Source organism: Psammomys obesus, unplaced genomic scaffold, assembly GCF_907164565.1.
Source record: "Psammomys obesus unplaced genomic scaffold, mPsaObe1.curated_primary_1811, whole genome shotgun sequence".
Taxonomy (NCBI): Eukaryota; Metazoa; Chordata; class Mammalia; order Rodentia; family Muridae; genus Psammomys; species Psammomys obesus.
This window is the reverse complement of record NW_026591918.1, coordinates 5,276,665-5,297,350: the sequence shown is the minus strand read 5'-3', so window position 1 is coordinate 5,297,350 and position 20,686 is coordinate 5,276,665. Positions and strand designations below refer to the sequence as shown.

At 42.4% G+C, this 20,686-nt stretch overlaps 1 protein-coding gene across 1 annotated transcript in view; it reads right to left on the bottom strand.

Annotated features, from left to right (window-relative positions):
* Nucleotides 1-20,686, bottom strand: part of Erc2 (ELKS/RAB6-interacting/CAST family member 2) — a gene marked incomplete in the record, with an annotated part of 884,729 nt that overhangs the window by 835,210 nt on the left and 28,833 nt on the right. Inside the window, 1 exon segment of the mRNA XM_055612370.1 lies at nt 11,095-11,889. Within this exon segment, the coding sequence (XP_055468345.1) occupies nt 11,095-11,748 (654 nt within the window).

Here is a 20,686-nt window from a genome sequence, read left to right as displayed (position 1 = left end):
TATAATTCTCTATATTTCTGCAAAGCCAAACTATTTATTGAGTCCACCTGGTAGTGGTGGGAATTTGTACACAGATGTCAGTGGGCTGAAAATATCACCACAAGAGCTCCACCTGCAACTAATCATAGAAATTGGAATTGAACTCTAGCCAGAAGAGAATCACCCCATATGTGTTGGCCAATAAAATCACCTTGTTGCTTTCCCGCTGTCAACATAGACTTGGTTCTTAAAAACCTCCAAGAATGCTGTCCGCTGGAAATGTTAGACAAAAAAATGCTTTCAGGATGGTCACTATTCCCGACCCTCTATCCTATACCTTCCCCTCTCTATGCTTGGCTTCAACAAGCACCTTTGTCATAGTGGGACTAAAAAGAATCTACACATTGAAGCAGTCCAATATTTTTTTTTCTTTGGTTGCATCTGCACTACAGGAATCTCAACTAACATGATCTCGAGAGAAAGGGAGAGGCAAGACTCATTTAGATCTGCCAAGGTCCAGCATGCAAATTTTCTTGCCCTCATATGAACCAAATCTTTCCAAAGAAAACTGAAATATAAAAGTCTGTAAGGGTGTTCATGTGGTACATGTGCTTGATGCCAGGGCTGACAGTGAGAGATTGCTGAGGCAGAAAAAGCTGACATCTGTGAGGAAGATGTGTACTCACTTCAAATCATTCTCTTACATTCTAACAAAGAAACCCACTGTGGCACTGAGCCATCTCATCGATCTTTGAGCCAAAGAAATTCTCACCTATCTATAGAAGACATTTAAAATTACATTTCTGTCTAAGCAGTTCATCGCCTATGATTGGATAAAAGATCTTCAGCTTTCTAGAAAACTAGGGGGCAGGGGTGGCATGGAGAAGAAAGAAACTATATCTGAGTAGCTTTCAGATGCCTCAAGACAAGATCTTTTTTGTCTTTGTAAGTTCTGGCATTCTGTGCTATATATGGTGTTAAACTATATTATCCAGTGCTAAGCCCATGTGCCTGTGTAGCTTTGGGAAACACACACACACAAACATGTATGCCTCAAATGTAAATAAAGTGAACAGCCTTACAACAGAGAGGCAGCATGTTGTTGTTTTGTTGCCGGGGTGAAAGCCTACTAGCTCAGAGAGACAGAGAAAGCTCCAGGCTGATTTTCCTACTCAGCCAACATCCCAGAAGGAAAAAGTCCCATCTCCTCCACGCTGTCTTAAAAACCCTTCAAACTGAGTCTCCCTCCTTTCTACTTTCTGTGTATCTCTCTGTCCTCAAGACTTCCTTTCACTCTCTGGTTTTTTTCCTATGTTCACTCCCTGTCAACTGGAAGAGGCAGCATGTTATTGAATAGAATTCCCAGTCAACAATGACTTACACAGTCAGGGCTTTACTTTCTCATGTGACTAGAAATCTAGAAGCAGATCATATAGTGGGCCTATTTCTCAGCACTTCCCTTGGTCTTTACTCCATGATTAGAATATGGTAGACCTAGTTCCAAGCATCACATCAATGCTCAAGACAAGAAGCAAAGAAGAGCATTGCTCATGACAGCTACAGTAATGGTGGCGGCTTGGAAGTACTGCAGCTTTCTAAAGAGCTTTCTAAGCCATTTAGGTTTACGATAAAGGGTCAGAGTCAAGGAAGATTGGGAAATTGCTATGTTAAAATTGTACAAGTGCTGTTTAATCTCAAGAGATGGAGTATTATATCTCATGATATATGTTATTCCTTGGTTGGGACCATCATAAGAAAGTACCACAAAGCAAGGAATAGATTTTCATTATCTCGCAATTCTGGAGGCTGAGGCACGGTTGTCAGAACGGCTGCTTCCTTCTAAGGGCTTCCAGGAAAGACATGTTCCAAGAGTCTTTCCTTTGTTTGATTACAAGGTCATCCACTAACTGTATGTGTTCACATCTCTGTCTCTCTCTCTTTCTCTCTCTCTCTCTCTGCATGTTTGAATCTGTGTCCAAATTTACCTTTTTATAAAGGCAGTAGTTAAACTAGACTAGAGCTCTTGCTAAAAGTTTCATTTTTAAGTTGACTGACTATATAAAAGTCTTTTCTCAAAATGAGGTCACATTCTCAGATAACAAGAGTTAGGATTCCAGCATACCTTTAAGGGGGATGACAAAATTCAACCCAGAACATATGCATCATGAGTTTCCATGACAAATGTTTCTAGTATGTGTGTCTAAAGTGTATTTGACCAGAGAATCCTCCTTGGAAAATACCATTTCCCTAGCCACACTTTGGAAATCCTATCTGTAGGGACTCAGATTTCTAGCAGTAGAAAGAGTCCTGAAAAAGGTACAGGGGTTAAGAAATCTACTGAAGTAGTGAGTGTATGTGATTTATCCTATTTTCTGTTGCTATAACAAAGGCTGAATACAATACAAAGAAAACTGGGTTTATTTAGTTCCTGGTTCTCAAGATCAAAAAGGATGGGATGGCAACTTCTCGGCTCCCAGGCAGTGTTGCAGTGCAGTCGGCATGACCAGGGAAAGGCGTGTGCAAGAGTGTTGAAGGAGCACACGCAGAGAAGAGCAAAGGCTGGAGCAGTCAGTTCACTCCCATAGACCCAATCCAGTCACTACAGACCTAACCCAGTCCTTGAGAAAGACACTGATCCATTCAGGAGGGTGAAAGCCCCATGACCCACTTACGTGTTAGAGGTCTCACGCCTTCCAACACAGTTACTCTCAGAATCAAGCTCCAGCACATTAACATTTAAGAGACAAACCATATCTAACCCATAGCAACATCTAATCCCACCCATAAACCTGAAGAAACCCCGCAATTCTGGGGCGAGCCTTCACAGTAAAAAGCTGAGCCTCACTGTTATCAGACTGTCCTGATGCAGCTTGACTTCTCATTAGGAAAAACCATGTCTCTATTACTTGGCTGGTACAGCTCATCAAATCCGTATACTCACAATCAAATGAGAATTTCAGAACAGGGGGCCTGCTGAAAGGGGCCTGTAGTGATACAAATAAAACAAATAATAAAAATGAGGGAGGCCAGAGCATATAATTTGTAGAATGCCTGCGTAGCATGCACAAAGGTGTGGGTTCAGTCCCCAGCACCCCTTAAAAAGCAGCTGCGATAGTTCACTCCTGTAGCCCAAGCTCTCAGGAAATAAAGGAAGAAGAAATCTATGGCCACCCTTACCTACACAGTGACTGCGAGACTAGCCTGGGATACACGAGACCTGACCTTTAAAAGGAGAAGAAAGCTAAGAGAACTGCTACTTTCTCTCAGCTTTTCTGGTTTCAGGCTTCAAATAAGAATTAATAAGTGATATGTTGAACTTGGATCAAAAGTTCTTATTAATATTGATTTAGAGTCTATTCTTTTCTATAGGGTTAAGTCAGAAATAGAAATGATCACATAAACCATTGCTTAAAAGCTGTACCATTCCCCAGACAGGTTTACTTACACTTCTTGGGTTACAGTTCCCAATGACCTTGTCCCACTTCTTCACAAGATGAGTAAATATTAGATCTAGTACAGTCTCCTAGTGTGTGATGCTATTTATATTTCTGCAGAGCCTTGGCTAGCTACACAAAACCCAGGAACCGTCTAAAAATTCCTTTCTACATATCTAATTTGGAAAGGAGGTCATTAAAAGTACAGAGCTAATTGTTGTACAAAATATCCAGGAATATGAAAAGTCAATAACGTCTGTGCACCAAACTGCAAGATCTAAGTCCTTATAAAATTTTTGCTTCTGAGTTTTTCAAGCCAGGGTCTTGTTCAATTTCCCAAGCTGGTCTTGAACTCAAATTCAAGCTACCTTCCCACCTTAGCCTCCCAAGTAGTTGGGATTAGAAATGTGTACTACTTTGCCTAGCTTCTTTCAAAGTTTCTGAAATTTTATTCTCTATCATCTATTTTCCCTTGATCTCCATTATACTGATAAATGGAGTGGAGATACAAGACTTAGGAAAACTAGCTAAGTGTTGCAGTGTATATCTGTAATCTAAGTACTGAGAAGGCAGAGGCAGGAGGATCATAGTATATTTGAAGCCAATCTGATCTAAATGCCAAATTTCAGGCCAGTCAGGGTTTATAGCATGATTTTGTCCTAAAAAACAGAAAAAAAGGGAAAAGAAAAACAGAATAAAAACTGCATGGTACTGGCATAGAAACAGAATGGTGGATCAATGGAATCGAACAGAAGACCCAGAAATAAACCCACACACTTACGGACACCTGATTTTTGACAAAGATGCCAAAACCATACAATGGAAAAAAGAGAGCATCTTCAACAAATGGTGCTGGTCCAACTGGATGTCTACATGTAGAAAAATGAAAATAGATCCATACTTATCACCCTGCACAAAACTGAAGTCCAAGTGGATCAAAGACCTCAACATAAAACCAGACACATTAAATCGGCTAGAAAAAAAAGTGGGGCATACCCTAGAACTCATTGGTACAGGAGAAAACTTCCTGAACAGAACACCAACAGCAAGGCTCTAAGAGCAACAATCAATAAATGGGACCTCATGAAATTGAAAAGCTTCTGTAAAGCAAAGGACACCGTCATCAAAACAAAGCGACTGCCTGCAGATTGGGAAAGAATCTTCACTAACCCTTTATCTGACAGAGGACTCATATCCAATATATATAAAGAACTAAACAAGCTAAAAAGCAACAAACCAAGTAATCCACTTAAAAAATAGGGAACAGAGCTAAAGAGAGAATTCTCTGTAGAGGAATATCGAATGGCAGAGAAGCACTTAAAGAAATGCTCAACCTCATTAGCCATTAGGGAAATGCAAATCAAAACAACCCTGAGATTTCACCTTACACCCATCAAAATGGCCAAGATGAAAAATTCAAGAGACAACACATGCTGGAGAGGTTGTGGAGAAAGGGGAACCCTTCTCCACTGCTGGTGGGAATGTAAACTTGTACAACCACTCTGGAAATCAATCTGGTGCTTTCTCAGACAACTAGGAATAGCGCTTCCTCAAGATCCAGCCATACCACTGCTAGGCATATACCCAAAAGAGGCTCAAGTACACAAAAAGGACATTTGCTCAACCATGTTTGTAGCAGCTTTATTTGTAATAGCCAGAAGCTGGAAACAACCCAGATGCCCCTCAACTGAAGAATGGATGCAGAAATTGTGGTACATCTATACAGTGGAGTATTACTCAGCAATGAAAAATAAGGAAATCATGAAATTTGCAGGTAAATGGTGGGACCTGGAAAGGATCATCCTGAGTGAGTTGTCCCAGAAGCAAAAAGACATGCATGGTATATACTCACTCATATAAACATACAACATAGAATAAACCCACTAAAATCTGTACATCTAAACAAACTAAGCAAAAGAGAGGACCCTAACTAAAATGTTCAATCCCCATCCTGAAAGACAAAGAGGATGGACATCAGAAGAAAAAGAAAATAGGAAACAACCTCGGAACCTGCTACAGAGGGCCTCTGAAAGCCAGAAGAAAACAGGAAACAACCTTGGAACCTGCCACAGAGGGCCTCTGAAAGCCTCTGCAGTATAGACTGTCAAAGCAGATGCTGAGCCTGATGGCCAACTGATGGGCAGAGTGAATGGAATTTTATGTAAGAAGTGGGAAATAGTAAGAGCTGGAGGGGACGGGAACTCCACAAGGAGAGCAACAGAACAAGATAATTTGAACACAGGGAACTTCCCAGAGACTCATACTCCAACCAAGGACTATTCGTGGAGATAACCTAGAACTCCTGCACAGATGTAGCCCATGGCAGTTCAGTGTCCAAGTGGGTTACCTAGTAATGGGAAGAGGGACTGCCTCTGACATAATCTGATTGGCCTGCTCTTTGATCACCTCCCCTTGACGGGGGAGCAGCGTTACCAGGCCACGGTAGAGGACAATGCAGCCAATTTTGATGAGAACTGATAGACTAAGATCAGAAAGGAGAACCTCCCCTATCAGTGGACTTGGGGAGTGGCATGCATGCAGAAAGGGGAGGGAGGGTGGGATCAGGAAGGGAGGAGGGAGGGGCTTATAGGGGGATACAAAATGAATAAAGTGTAATAAAAAAAAAGAAAAACAGAATAAAAAAAATCTATTAATTTTTTTTGAGAAACTGAGTCAGTTGGTTTCCTGGTAAGAGCAACCAGCCAACCAACATCTAGCACAAGTCTACTGGCCATAAAAGACAAAGGGGTTGTCCCACATGACAGCATGACATTCATTAACAATATTTTTAAATGTTTCACTTTTATTTTTATGTTTACAAGTGCTCTGCCTGCACGTGCACCCTGTGAATGCCTGGAGGTCAGGAGAGGGCATTAGACTGACTGCAACTGGAGTTAAAGACAGTATGAGCAACCATGTGGCTGCTAGGAACCAAAACCACATCTTCTGCAAGAGCAGCCAGCGCTCTGAACCGCTGAGCCATCTCTCCAGTCTCTCATCATCAGTATTTTAAACTCACCTTTCCCCAAATCAGTCTATTGTCATGACGCTGAGAACATGAGCTGTGGGTTCAGGCACCCCAAAGAATGCATTTCCCAGAATACTATGCTCATCTCTCTTTCCATTTACAAAATCACATCGTACAACAAAGGCATGAATGACAACAAAAAGCTGTGTAGCCATGCATTCTGAACTCTGGTTTACACACATTAAGCGCGCCTGAAATCCAGGCACTCTGGCTTAAATACATAAAGCTAGCCCTGTACCCACGCACCCTGGATTTTACTTATATTAAGCTAGCCCTACAGCCATGTACTCTGGCTACACACATGAAGCTACCCCATACTTCAGAGCTGCAACCCGCAGCAGCAGCCCATGTATTAATGTCTGTGTGGACTGTGTCACTAAGAAGAAAAGATGGGAAGTAAAGAGGAGAAGAAATTTCTATCCAGGAACCTGATCATCAATCCTTTGCACATAAGAAATCTGGTGCAACTTACCCATAGGCCCTGTAGTTCCTGAGCATTCTCTAACATAGAGAGGCAGTTCAACAGCCTCCCTTAGATACAGAGATGAACTCAGCTCCATGGATAGAACCATGAGGACATCAAAATCAAAATCCTCGTGAACTGTACCTGAGAGCACATGTCTGTGCTGGTTGGAGACAACTTTATAAAACTAAGAATGTCACAGACAAGCACACACAAGTTTCCTCCCCTCCCTTCTCTAATGGGTCCCCCTCCCATTTCTCTTCATGTAGCACAGTTCAAACTGTTTTAGACTCTAATATGCACCGTCGTTGGTCCATACTGACATGCGCAGCTGCAGTTTCTGGTTATTACGCTTAAGAAACCACAGAGAAGTGTCTCTCAAGAGCTCTGAATCCCTTTGCTACCCACAGAAAAAGGTGCTGTGCTTTTCCTTTACCTATAAAGGGAAGATACAGTTAATAGTAAGTGGTGCTGATACTGTTTGAGTAAGCGTTACCCCAAATGTCAAAGGCTTTGTCCCAAGGGTGGTGCTACAGGGAGCCTTGTAAGAGGTCTGGGGGTCCTTGAAAGCAGACCCGTAGAGGGAACTGTGAAATGGAGCAGGTTCCTTCTCCACACTCTCTCCACCACTGCCACCCACTCTGCCTACCAGGGGTCCAGAACAATAGCTCCACTCAACCTTGGCCTGAACCCTCAAAACATGAATTGAAATAAACCTTTCTCTTCCTAAGTTAGGTAGAGATTAGAAACAGCATCAAAACCATTTCTAGAGAAAATAAGTTCCTAATTAAGAATAAAAATACTAAATAAACTAAACCAAATTCTTAATCATTCCACTGGAACTTATAGGGGCTGGAGAGATGGCTCAGAGGTTAAGTTCCATTGCAACTTATTTTTTTCATCAAATATAACCAGTGGTTCTCAATTTGTGGGTTGTGACACTCTTGGCAAACCTCTAGCTCCAAAAATATTTACAGTATGATTCATAACAGTAGCAAAATTACAGTTATGAAGTAGACAAGGAAAGTCATTTTATGGTAGGGATCACCACAACGTGTATTAAAGGGTCATAGCATTAGGAAGGTTGAGAACCACTGTGTTCTGCTAATGCTCTCTCAGCTCAGTGCTCCCACTGAGCCAACTGCAAAGTTAAGAGCCTGACTAAAGCAACGTCCAGCTCCACCTTCCAACTTGGTAAATCTTGGCAAGCCCTCCATTCTCTCCACATTTTCATGTGTCTTTTAGGTAAGAAACCTCTAGTGCTGGCCTCAGGAAACTGATTCAAGGAGTTGAATGATGACGTACATAACCTTCAACTCGTAACATCACAAGCCCTCAAAGATTGCCACCAGCTACAGCAGCAGTAAAATGGGAACAGCAACAGAAGTCTAGACTGATCCCCAACCTTTATTTCCTCCACATTCACTACTTTCCAATTGTTTGTCCCCTCCGGTTTCTTTGACACATGTAAGCCAGGCTAGCCTTGAACTTCCTCCATGGCCAAAGACAACATCTATCCCTTCACCTTCCTACCTCCACCTCGAAAATACTAGGAATGTAAGCATTTGCCAACATGCCTAACCAGCTCCACTTTTATGACAAAGCTGAAAACCTACAGATGCAGTTGCTGACCCGTGCCCGTATCTTCTCTCTCTCAGAGAAAAAGACCATCACCCCACTTCCTTAAGCTGTGCCACTCCGGAGAATGAAGCAGTCAATGTGTCATCTTCAGGAACCTCTTGCCCTGGAATTCCAATCAGAGCCACCCAGACGCGGAAACCCTGGGCCCTGTGTCTTCACTTAGAAAAGATCTGCGATGGAGAGTCATTTGACTTGCTTCATACCTTAGGGAATGAGAAGTAAGTATCAGGCACCAGGTGTGGTGGCATATACCTTTAATCCCAGAACTCAGAAATCAGACAGGTGGATCTCTGAGTTCAAAGCCAGTCTGGTCTACAGAGTGAGTTCTAGGCCAGCCAGGATACATAGTGAGATGCTAGAAAGAAAGGAAGAAAGAGGTGGAGGGAGGGACGGAGGGACAGAGGGACGGAGGGAGGGAAGGAGAAGAGGGAGGGAGAGAAGGAGGGAGAAGAGGGAGGGAGGGAAGGAGGGAGAAGAGGGGGGAAGAAAGGAAGGGTAAACACATAGATCAAAAGATCTATGTGTTAAGCCACTGAGATTTGAGGTCTATTGTCAGTCCAGAAGAGCCTATTCTATCCTGAGCAAGAGGGATGCATACAACTCTAAAAGGATCCTAATATACATCTAAGAGGGAAGAAAAGAGATTACCATTTAAAAAAAAAAAAGAAAAGAAAAGCCACTTTTTGTTAATGTTTTATTCCTTACCTTGGAATAGCACAGATCAAGAGTTTTAATGTGCTTTTTACTAAAAACAAAAAACATCACTGAAATTTACTTCACATTACTTTGTGTCATCCGTATATTATTGTGAATATCAATGAAGGCCCATAACACACCAGCACTGTGGCACAATGTCATTTGCAAACAAATAAGCTTACATGAATAAATGTGGATTGCTGCTCAAACATAAAGTCAGCACAGAAGCAGAGGATAAACGTCCCTTCAGAGCTGACAGACCAGAGGCTTCCCTTCAAGTTTTTGCCACTGCTTTCATCATTGATGAACTGCTTTAACTACTTTAAGAAGAAAAGAAAAGAAAAGAAAAGAAAAGAAAAGAAAAGAAAAGAAAAGAAAAGAAAAGAAAAGAAAAGCTAGAGAGAGGAGAAAAACAATACAGAGCAGAAGGGAAACGCACGCTACAGGTTCACGAGGAGTTCACGAACCAGCAAACCAGAACACAGCAGACACGGTGGTCAAGAACATTAATTTGACTTAACAGTACAGAGCTCTCGGTTCTGGAAAATGAAACATTTTCCACGTCTGCCAGACAGTCAGAGACAAGGCGACTGCTCACAACACATGGAAAGCCAATAAGAACAGTTCTTCATACAAGTCATGAATGTGAGCAAGGTGCTTAGCTCCAAAGCGCTAGCAGCTGAGAGAATCAGACAGGAGGGTCAGCAGATGAAAGGTAGGGTGTAGCACAGCCCGGCAGCAAGACTGGCTGTCAAAGAGCCATTCCTTCAGCCAGGTTGAATTATCTCAGACTAACAGAGAATGGAACGCTGCCTGGGAGTTCATAAGCCAAATGTCACAGCACCTTCTTCTCAGCCTTAGCTCTCTCTTAGCTCCCTCTCATCTCCAGGAAGAAACTGAGATTTAAGCATAGGTTCCAGAGCACTTGTGAAAATAGTAGTGTGTAAGGCAGGTACAGTAGTGTATAGTTGAGAAGATGAAAGACGGCCCAGCGGGGCTGAAAGGGAAAAGGGTGTTGGGGACGCTAACAGCGGGAAGGGAACCTCAGCTGTGAGCATGGAGAACAAGGATGGAGCAGATAGCTCAGATATGGAGGGAGGTGGTACAGAGTGCGACTGGCCCACATCTTCCAGTAGAAGGTGCTGTAGGCTCAGTCAAGGAGGAACACTGCCTTCTGGATACGACTGTTAACAAGGGAACAGGGGGATATAAGAAGGGGAACAGCCAAATTCAGGAAGACTCTGGGAAACTAGCTCACTCATTTTCTTAAAATGTAGACGCTGGATCAAAGACTAAGAACACACCTTGCACATAGTACATAAATACTGAATGGATAAAGGATAGAGACCAAGTTAAGACGAGCTGGGTTTCCCTTACACGGTGTCAAACCCACTCTTCCCAATCCTGTCTCATACCATTGAGTTTGCTATTTATAGAACTGCTCTAAGAAACAACGCTGTCTCAACTGCAAAAACAATAACAAACAGTAAAAATTCACCAGTCAAGTGTGGCCTTTTAATGTAAAGTGTTTACTCTTGCAGAGATTAGCATTTTCCTCTTCTAGTCTGAGGGAGAACATCTGAACTGCTGTTGCAATTGCTGAAAAAGAGAACAAAATTAGCCACGCACAAAAGTTGGCAATGAGGGCCAATCCTCCCCACCTCTGCAACTATGTGGAAAGGTTACTGGAACAAGGAATTCAGTCAATATGGCACAGTACTTCCTGTGTGGCTGGCTGTGGCACCCAGGTGAAACATATTAAGCCTTAACCTTCTTTGTGGTGCTCAGCCTCCTTGGTACATACAGTAAGTCTGGAGCCGTCTGCAAAGCCTGAGCGCGCTGTGACAACCTACCTGGTTTTCCTCATGAGAAACCCTCATCTGCTCCTTGAGGACAGACATCCGAGCTGCCTCCTCTTTCCTCAAGACCCTCTCCTTCTTGAGCTCCGGACTCCAGAAAGTCTTGATGCTGTTCATGGAAGACCCCAGTTTGCTGTCCTTGATGTCCAGCTCCTTCCGTAGCAGGTCGTTCTCCCTCTGCAGTTCTTTGAGCTGGGCCTGCAGGTCCAACATTGTGCTGTCCCTTACCTGCCTCAACATGGACGGCAGCTGGTGGTGGTGGTGGGAGGAGCCGCCCAGCCCTCCGTGTTGATCCGTGTACGAAAGGACATCCGTGTGGGAAAGCCCGGCGGAAGCAATGTTGGGACTGCTCCCCATGGCTGTGACCCGGCCTCCGTACACAGCTCGATTTGTGGCCCTGCCCAGGGTCATGGTCCCCTTCGGGTAAGTCGTTGATGCCACCCCTTCGTGGTCACTCAAGTACATGGGTCCAGACGTGGCGTAGGCTGCATTAAGGGACTGGATATTCTCCATGGACAGAGTCTTGCCTGTTCCTCCCCCTCCCCCACTACTTGTTCTTCGGTGGCCCAAACGAGGTGATCTTGGCAGCCGTGGTGATCTGGAAGGGCTACCTTCCAGATTGGTGATTGTTCTTGCACTCCCGTACATTTTTCTCCTGTGATGTGGTGCTACCAAAGAGAAGAAATGCTAGGCAACCTTAGGGTTTAAGCCAATGTTTCCTTTCCTGGCTAGAACTTTCACCGCGTTCTTTGTGTGGTCCTGCACCAGGAAATGACTCCACTCAGAGATCTGCAAAATGAGAAAAAGAATAATTAAAAACAAACTTCCTTAGGATTCTAACTGCAACTGCATCACATCTTAAAATATATTGATAGAAGTAGTAGAATGCCCTCCTAGAAAGCACAAGATCCTGGGTTCAAGTCCCAGCACTGAAAAAAAAAAATCTAGATACAACAACAGATAGAGAGAATGATGGATGAATGATAAATATATAGAAATTAATGATGATAAATTAGTGGCAAAATGCTAGATAATAGATGGATACATAGATAGAGAGAGATGATAGATGATATATAGGTGGTGTCCATATATATATGTATGTGTGTGTGTTTTAAAAAGAAAAATAATCATGAAACATTTCTTACTACATGTAGACTTTTAAAATAAATGTTCCCACCCTGACCCCAAAGTCTAAAGTTATCAAAGCAAAAAGGAAATTCTTTTTTCCTTGGGAAAATAAAATTCTCCCCCTGGATTTGTACTAAGTAAGGTTTGGAAATCCAAAAAGTTCACCATATGGACTTCAGCAATAAAATAACCCATCTTTAGGGACGTGACCTTCAACTACAAATGGCTTTACAATGACTGAGAAACCACTGCTTCGTTGAATATCTAAAAGCTGACATGTGTGCTTTCCTTTCTCCTCCTGTGCCCTTAGAAATCAGTATCCACCAGAGACCTCCTTTCCACTGTGCCCAACACAGCCCTCCATATATCTTCCCACAATTCAGCTGGCATTGACACATAATTTGGAGCCCAATGGCCGTCTCAGAGCTAAAATCAAGACATGTTTCAACCAGCAAGACACCTGCACATATGGCCAGATTCTCAAAGCTGTCATGGGGTAAACAGCCCTTTTTGTCTCTTCCCCAGTCATATATCTCCCAGACTGGTCATTTCAGAGTTCTTTTCCAATTAGTTGACCTTCATCCTCACACAAACCTCTTTCCACACATACAGAAATGGCCCAGGGAACAACACTGTAGGTCAGCGTTCCCAACCCCCTAACTCCTACGGAAAAGTACGAGAGGTTCCCTATCACGGTGAGTCAGGTATATCAGGACAGAGTTTTGTAGCTGGGGCCATAGGGCTACAATTATCACTTCAATGCTGGCACTCAACTGGCCTTAATGAGTGCTTCACAGCCTCCTACTGTCAGGAAATCTTCATCATGATTTGCTTTCCTTTTGGCAAAGTCCTTGGCAATGGGAGCACAGAGTCTAGAGAGGTGCAAACAGGTTGAAATCTCCACTCTAATACAGAAGAGTGACCTTGGGCAAATTTTAAAAACTGTCATGAGCTTTTACTCTTCAGTACATAAAATGAAGAAAACCACCATCTAACTCATCATATTATCAATAAAATGCTATCTATAAAATTCCTTGTTGCTACCTGGCAGAATAGTCAATAAACAGCTTTCGCAAAAATAAATAAATAGCTTTTGTCTAGTGTTTCAATGAGATTAAAACATTATAAACAGCACATAAAGGCACTTTTTTTTATTTTCATCTGCCTACCATTTATCTTTCCTCCCACCTCTACACACACTTTCTAGCAATGCAATCTGCATTTTCCTCAAAAGAAACTGTTTTTAAACCCATAATCCTAGTTATAAGGACTAGATGAGGTTGACTCCCACTGCTCCATTCTGGATAGTCAGAGGTGAGACTGTAACCCAAGACTATCTAATCATTATACTCCATTTCAGACTTGGTAAGTAGTTCAAGGGATGGTGCATACTCCACTGGTCCAGAAAGACTCCGCCCTGTGATGTCAGGAGGAATGAAATAGGAAAGATGAGATCATCTTCAGTCAGAGTTATTTGTTTTCAAGATGGGACCCTCAAAGCGATAACTGAATGGCTCAGCCCCTAAATGGGGCGTCTGCCTCATGTCCTTCAAGGCTATGGAAACATTACAGAAGAAGCAGAAAGAATGGAAAGATCAGAGGACAAGAGTGGGTGGTACAGAACACTGACTTCCAAGTACTCCTAACTCACAGTGACGAAGGGTACCTGCCAAGACCTGCCCACATTCTACAACCACGTCGGGGAGAGACCTAAGAGGTCCCATCCCTCCCTGAAGGTCTATGGGCAGCTTATGGTTAATGAGAGAAAGGGTTTTTTCAGTGATGCAGCCACTGGAAAGGTATCCGTGCTCCTATAAACACACCCTTGCCCATGCTCATGGAAGCAACCCTTAGTAAACTCAATGCTTCACAGTGGCTAAGTGGGTAAAAGTGCTTGCCTTGCAAACTTGATGACATGAGTTTGTTCTCCAGAGCTCACAGTAGAGAGATCCAACTCTCGAGAAAGTTGTCCTCTCACCTCTACAGATGCGTCACAGCACATTCACGCACACACACACACACACACACACACACGTGCACATACACTGACACAAAATAATCAGACAGCATGTGAAAGTAGAATGGGGGAGGGGTAGTTGGGAGAAGAAGGGTGTCACCATGAGTAGAGATGGACAAGAAAAGGTAATGAGGAGCAAACACAATCACGATACACCAGTACATTATAAAAATGTACTAATAAAACCCACTGTGTATAATCAATAAAACATAGACCTCTGAACACTACTCTGTGGGAGTGAAGCTAGAGCCAAGGAAAGCAGAGAGACATTTGGAAGTGTGTGAAGCCAACCAAGAAGATGCCATTTCATATTCTGAATCAGCATCTACTGAAGCTCCAACTCTCCCCAGGCCACTTTAGTTACGGCTGCCAGATAGACTGGCAGCATTATTGGCCCCAAGTCTTGACCCCCTTCCTTTCTTCCTTCTTTCTTTCCTTCCTTCCTTTTTTCCTTCTTTCCTTTTCTCCTTCCTTCCTTCCTTCCTTCCTTTTGCCTTCATTTATGTATTGTATATAAGAACATCTGTGGGAAGGTCAGAGGGCAACTTTTGGGAAGTCAGTTCTCTCCCTCCACCATGTCAGGCCCATCAGAACAGCAGCAAGTACCTTTGCCTGCTGAGCCCTCTCATTTGCGCACAGCCCTTCCTTATCTGTCTTCTTCATAGAGCCCTCCTAACCTCCTAATCCGTTCTAGGTTCAGTCCTAGGACTTGCTTTGGCTGATCAAGCGAGAATAAAATAAATGTGAGTGGGACAGAAGCTGGCTTTGGGAATAGCACCTATGTATGTACGTATTCTCTTGCCTGTTTTAGTCTTACCTGGTAGAGTATGCTTTACCCAGAGGAGAGAAAATAAGTTGTCCCTGCCTGCAGCCCACCAACCCCAAGATGTGAAAGCAAGCCCCGTCCAGTTGAGTGGAGCTGCCTTCTCAGTAGCTGGGCACAGATGCATGCCCAACCCAGCTGAGATGGGCTGAGACACACACACACACACACACACACACACACACACACACACACACCCTCGGTACTTCAAAGAATGTCACACAAGCTTTGTGGCTGGCTGTTTTGCGGCATTGTGGAAGCAATGCATGACTGGTACCTTAGCCCAAATTTCCCCATTCTGTTAAATTCGGTATCACCTGGTGTTCCTACCACGTACACCCTAAGGAACCTTTCTGTATATGTGAAGAAGTGTTTTCTTGTTCCCTAAAAAGACAGTCTGTAGAAAAATTACAGAGCTGTTCGTAACTTGGGCACTTCATTAGAAATGTTTACATTGCTCTAAGCTTTGTTTCATTTTCATTGGAAGTATACAAAAATTATGCTATAGCTAAAATTTTTGTATGAATAATCTCTTCAATAAAAAGGGAGGACCAATAAGCCAATAATCAGAATTCAGTTATATAAATGCTGAATGACACAGACAAGACAGTAGGACATTGTGACAGCGTGAATATTTAATGAGACAGAAAGATGTTACATTTTGGTAGTGGATAAGAGCAGGGTACAAACTCTGTGTGTGTGTGTGTGTGTGTGTGTGTGTGTGTGTATGTGTGTGTGTGTGATTTCCTTCTCATATTTCTAGAAAGCACACACTAACAGGGAGAATGGAGTGACACATGTGGAACTAACACCAGAACTGCCACTCCAAAGGGCATTCGTTTTCTCCCCTTTCTTATTTGCATGCTCTAAATCTTTTTCAGAATAAAGAGACAGTTTATGTTAGGAGTTTTCTGGGGTTTTCCCACTAACTTCGACAGTTCCAACCATTGCTGTTTTTACTCAGCTCAGGATCCAGGAATTGGGGCTCCACCTAGGCCACCGTTACAGCTGTACCTCCCTAAAAGGGACTAAGTGAAACTTGCCCTGCCCTTCTTCTGCCCGGACATCTGGAAACAGACATTCCTCATTTCTCTAGCTAGGTGTGAGGCATCTCGCAAATAACACAAAATTTACCCCTGTTCAGATTTAACCCTCAGTGGCTTTGCAAGCTGGCTGGCCAGGGCTTTGCGGCATTGCAGCAGTCAAGTAAAAAACTAAGAATAATAAAATGTTCCTTTTTGAAACACATATATAACATGTAACATGAAGAAACATACCCTTCTTTAAAATCATGTGTCCAGCAACTGTGGAGATGGCGCCACAGGTAAGCGCAGGTGCTGTGCAAGCAGGGAGAGCTGAGTTCAAACACTGAGCCCCCACGTAAAAGTCCAGGCATGCCTGCAAGGGCCTGTCACCGTCACAGTGGTAAGCAGAGGCTGGAGGATCCTCGCAGCCGGCTGACTACCAGCCTAGCTGCAGGCTCAGTGGGGACTGACTGTCTCAAGGGAATAAGCTGGAGAGTGGCAGGGCAGGATACCGGACACCCTTGCTCATGTATTCATTGGTGCATGAGCCCACACATACACACACATACATGCTGTGCACACCAAAGTCACACCCGGAGTAAAAGAATGATTATGCGTGCTTCCTTACTTAAAAAGCAAACAAACCCATAGAACTGGACAAAATGGGCTGTTGATTATCTTCTCACTTTTCACCGAGTTTACCAATGTATTTTCATTTGTTATCTAATTCAAATCACTTTTTTTTCCTTCAAGCACAATCTAATCCATATAGGCATGTATATCTTCTCATTAATTATAAAACACTTCAAGTTATATCCCTATCTCATTTTTAATGTTTGTATTTTTCTGTTTCTCTAGCCAACAATATGATTTCAAAGGAGTATATTTTTTTATTTGGTGCATTGTATTTTATTGCTTTTACCTGTATCTCTTTACTCCTAATAACAATTTCTACCACCTTCGTGTTTACTTTTGCTGTTTTATTTTAAATACTCATTTGTCTTTTACCATATTTCCAAATAAGTACACACATGGCTGCATCTCCCATGGCTGTATGCAGACATCTCTTATTGCCTTTTGTGAATAACAATGACTTTTCAGCTGGGGCCAGCGAGACATAGATAAAATGCTTGCTGGACAACCCGAGTGAGTGTTTGCTGGCCAACAGGCACATTCAACATACCTGAAACCCATGCAAAGATGGAAAGACAGCAGTGAGTCCACAACATTGTCTTCTGACGAATTCACATGTGCCATGGTACACATACATACAAACATGTAAACACAGAAGTGTAATAATAAGTAACTTCTTTATAAATTGATTTCCCATTAATCATCTGAAAAGCTTTATAGCTCAGTGTTTAACGATTGAGAGTCTGAGACTAGAACACGTTTTTCTAAGGTGCCTTTTAGATGGGGTCACGCTATGTAGCCCTGGCTGGCCTCTAGCTATACAGGATGACAGACTTGGACTCACAGAAATGCACCTGCCTCTGCCTCCTGAACACTGGGATTAAGAATGTGTGCCAGCACAGTCAAGCCTTTTTTCTAATCTTTTAAAATTTATCATGGACCTAAGTGCTTTCTTAATTGTTAAAATAACTAATAGATTATTACACAAAATTCAGGTGTTAAAGAATTACACCAAAGCACTCAATCTTATCACTCATCAACAATGTCTTTTAACAAAATGCTTTCTCTTTGATATGCATATGTGGATGGACGTAATGTTGGATGAACCAGCATTAAATTCTACATAAAGTCCCGTATCCTCCTTTTTCCTCAATGTTTTATTCCTAACATCATCTCCTTTATCCACTGTGCTTGAATGACAGGAAATGCTTTATAAGACATGATTATTAATGGCTACCATAAGACTCCGAAAGATGGGCACCAACAAGCCCTTCCCTTCCTGTGAGCATCTGTCTCTGCTATTAAGGAGAATTCTATTTCCCTCCTTCTTGAATGCGAGCTGGATTCGTGGCTGGCTTAGACCAACAAATGCAGAAGATGTGACAGACACTACTCTCAGGCCGAACTTCACCCTTTAAAAGTCTGAAAGTTTCTCTTGGCTCTTAAAATCCAGCAGTCATGGTGAAAATAAGTATTAGGGAATCTTGACTGTCACTTTGATTGGGTTAAGACATGTTTAGATTATTGACACTCCTCCAGGTGTCATTTTCAGAGACACAGATTTAAACTCAAAGGAACTCTTCGGAGGTAATAAACTGGGGAAGGTGAGCCTAGTGGGAGGAAGTCAGTCATAAGAGTACATCCTTCAGGGACTGTATCCCAGCCTGCCCTTTTCTTCTGTCTCCTGGCACCATGGATAAGCTTCTTCATCTTGCTCTCCCTTAAAAACCGTGAGCCAGAATAAAGAATTACTCCCTTAAAGGTGTTTTCCCAAACAGTTTGGCCAAATATTTGGTCAAAAGTAACCCAGAAGCCCAAGCTATCCTACTAGAAAATCTTTGGAGATGAGACACCACAGGGAAGCACAGCTCCTATAAAAAGCAAAGCATTGCAGCCAGCAGCCAGCAGCCAGAACTAAGACAGAATGGTGAGATGAGCCATCTTGAACTGCCACCCAGGATCACCTGCATGAGTTACGCTCTCATACTGCAGGCAACATCAGGACCATCAGTCAAGCTGCAGAATTGTGAGGAATAATAAGCTATCGTTTAAAGCCTCCAGACTTTGGAGGACTTTGTTATTCAGCCAGATCTGAACCAGTTACTTAATGTTTTTCTAAATGGTTGTCTAATCATTTATTTAACTAATCATATGACACGGGTCATTTGTTGAATGAAAATGTAATAATGTTGTGATGGAAAACATTTCACAATATTTTGATTTAAAAAGTTCTGGCTGACTAATATTTTGATTGATGAAGCACTGGTTACTTACTGAGGATCACGTTCTAGAAAGAAACGCAAGCTTGAAATGGAACAATTTATACTCCCATCTTTTCCTTGGCTGTTTCCCTTCACAGCCTATGCTCACTAGTTTGTGCATTCCTTGAAGCTGCCGTCTCCTCTTGAGGCAATTTAAAAAGTCCCAAATCAACTAAGACTGCAACACTGTATATTCAATAAACACACCTTCAGATTAGTATCATCCCATTCCAGCTGTTTTTATCCTGTACTTCCTGAGTAGTTTAGCAGATGTCTAGGATAGTGTAGCTGATGGGAACTTGGTTTTATACCAAGAAGTCTCAGAGATGTTAGAGCACTGGGGTGGCCTGGTGATGATCCCAAATTTGAGTCCATGATATAATTTCCCCAAGATTATTTGGCAAGTGAATTCTTTTCCCTTTGAGATACCTCAAAATTTTCCTTAAAACATTCTGATTTAGTCATACAAGAAATGTTTTTAGGCAACAGATTAATTCCTGATGTTGAATGCCGGGGTGAAAGGGGTTGAGATATGGCATAACCTCTATCTGCAGGAAATTTACTCCCTAGAACAGACTTTCTCACGCTATCCTCTCAAGCTCAGATCCAACAGGGTTTGAAAGAGTGATGGCTACAAGAACTAGGTGTTCCAAAATTGACATCTAACAGGGAAAGGTAAACGATAAAAAAGAATGGCTAGAACCATACATAGTTGCCCACACCTGTAATCCCAGCACTTAGAGGATGGAAGCAGAAGGATGACCAGCATGGGCTACATATGATGCTGTCTGAAAAGAAATCATTACTAGATATGGTCAAAGTATGAAAATTTCATACAGAAACCCATCATTTCATAGAGTATATTTAAACTAACATAAAAAAAATTCTTTTTGAAAACTGGCTGGAGTTTGACCTCAGAAATTCCAAGAAAAAGTATAACTCCCCGTTTATTTTCAAGCCTCAACAATGAAGCCTGAGTGTCAGAAGGAACACAAGTCTTCCATCAGCAGTCCATATCAAGCTATTGAGAAAAACACTAATGTTTGCATTGCCAAGATCATACAGACAAAGCTGTTCTCCTCCAGCAACTCCATAGAAACTACCAAATCAAGAAGGTGACTAGGAGGCCATCGAAATGGTAACAGGACACTTTCTTCACTACACACCCACTTTTTTCTTTTAAAATGTTTGTATGAAATAAATTACAATAAACATAGCAGTCACTCCCTCTTCATAAGAACTAAAATCAAGGGTAGTTCTGATTTACAGCTGCAAATGGGTCTACTGGAGCCAGATAAAGAAATGTGAAAAATTCAGGTGAAACCTCTTGAAATGTCTCAACTTGGCAAATCACCAGCTTCCACCACTCATAAAGCTGATGATGCCATCAGATAGCACCTGGGGCCTACGCACAAGTGTCCCCACTTTGCTCTAACTCATTTACATCACGTTCCTATCAACGTGTTTGAAAAGTGTGCTACTGTATGGTTTTCTGTGTTCTGTCAGTACAAAACCTTATGATGCTGTTATCATTTTGGAATATGGAATTTGTTCCATCTGTGTTCCTAGGCCATGAAAACTAATACTTGAGTCTATAATAAACTATCTCCTATCCCTAAAAAGTGAGAGGTATAAATATATGTATCTCTCTCTGTGTGTGTGTGTGTGTGTGTGTGTGTGTGTGTGTGTGTGTGTGTGT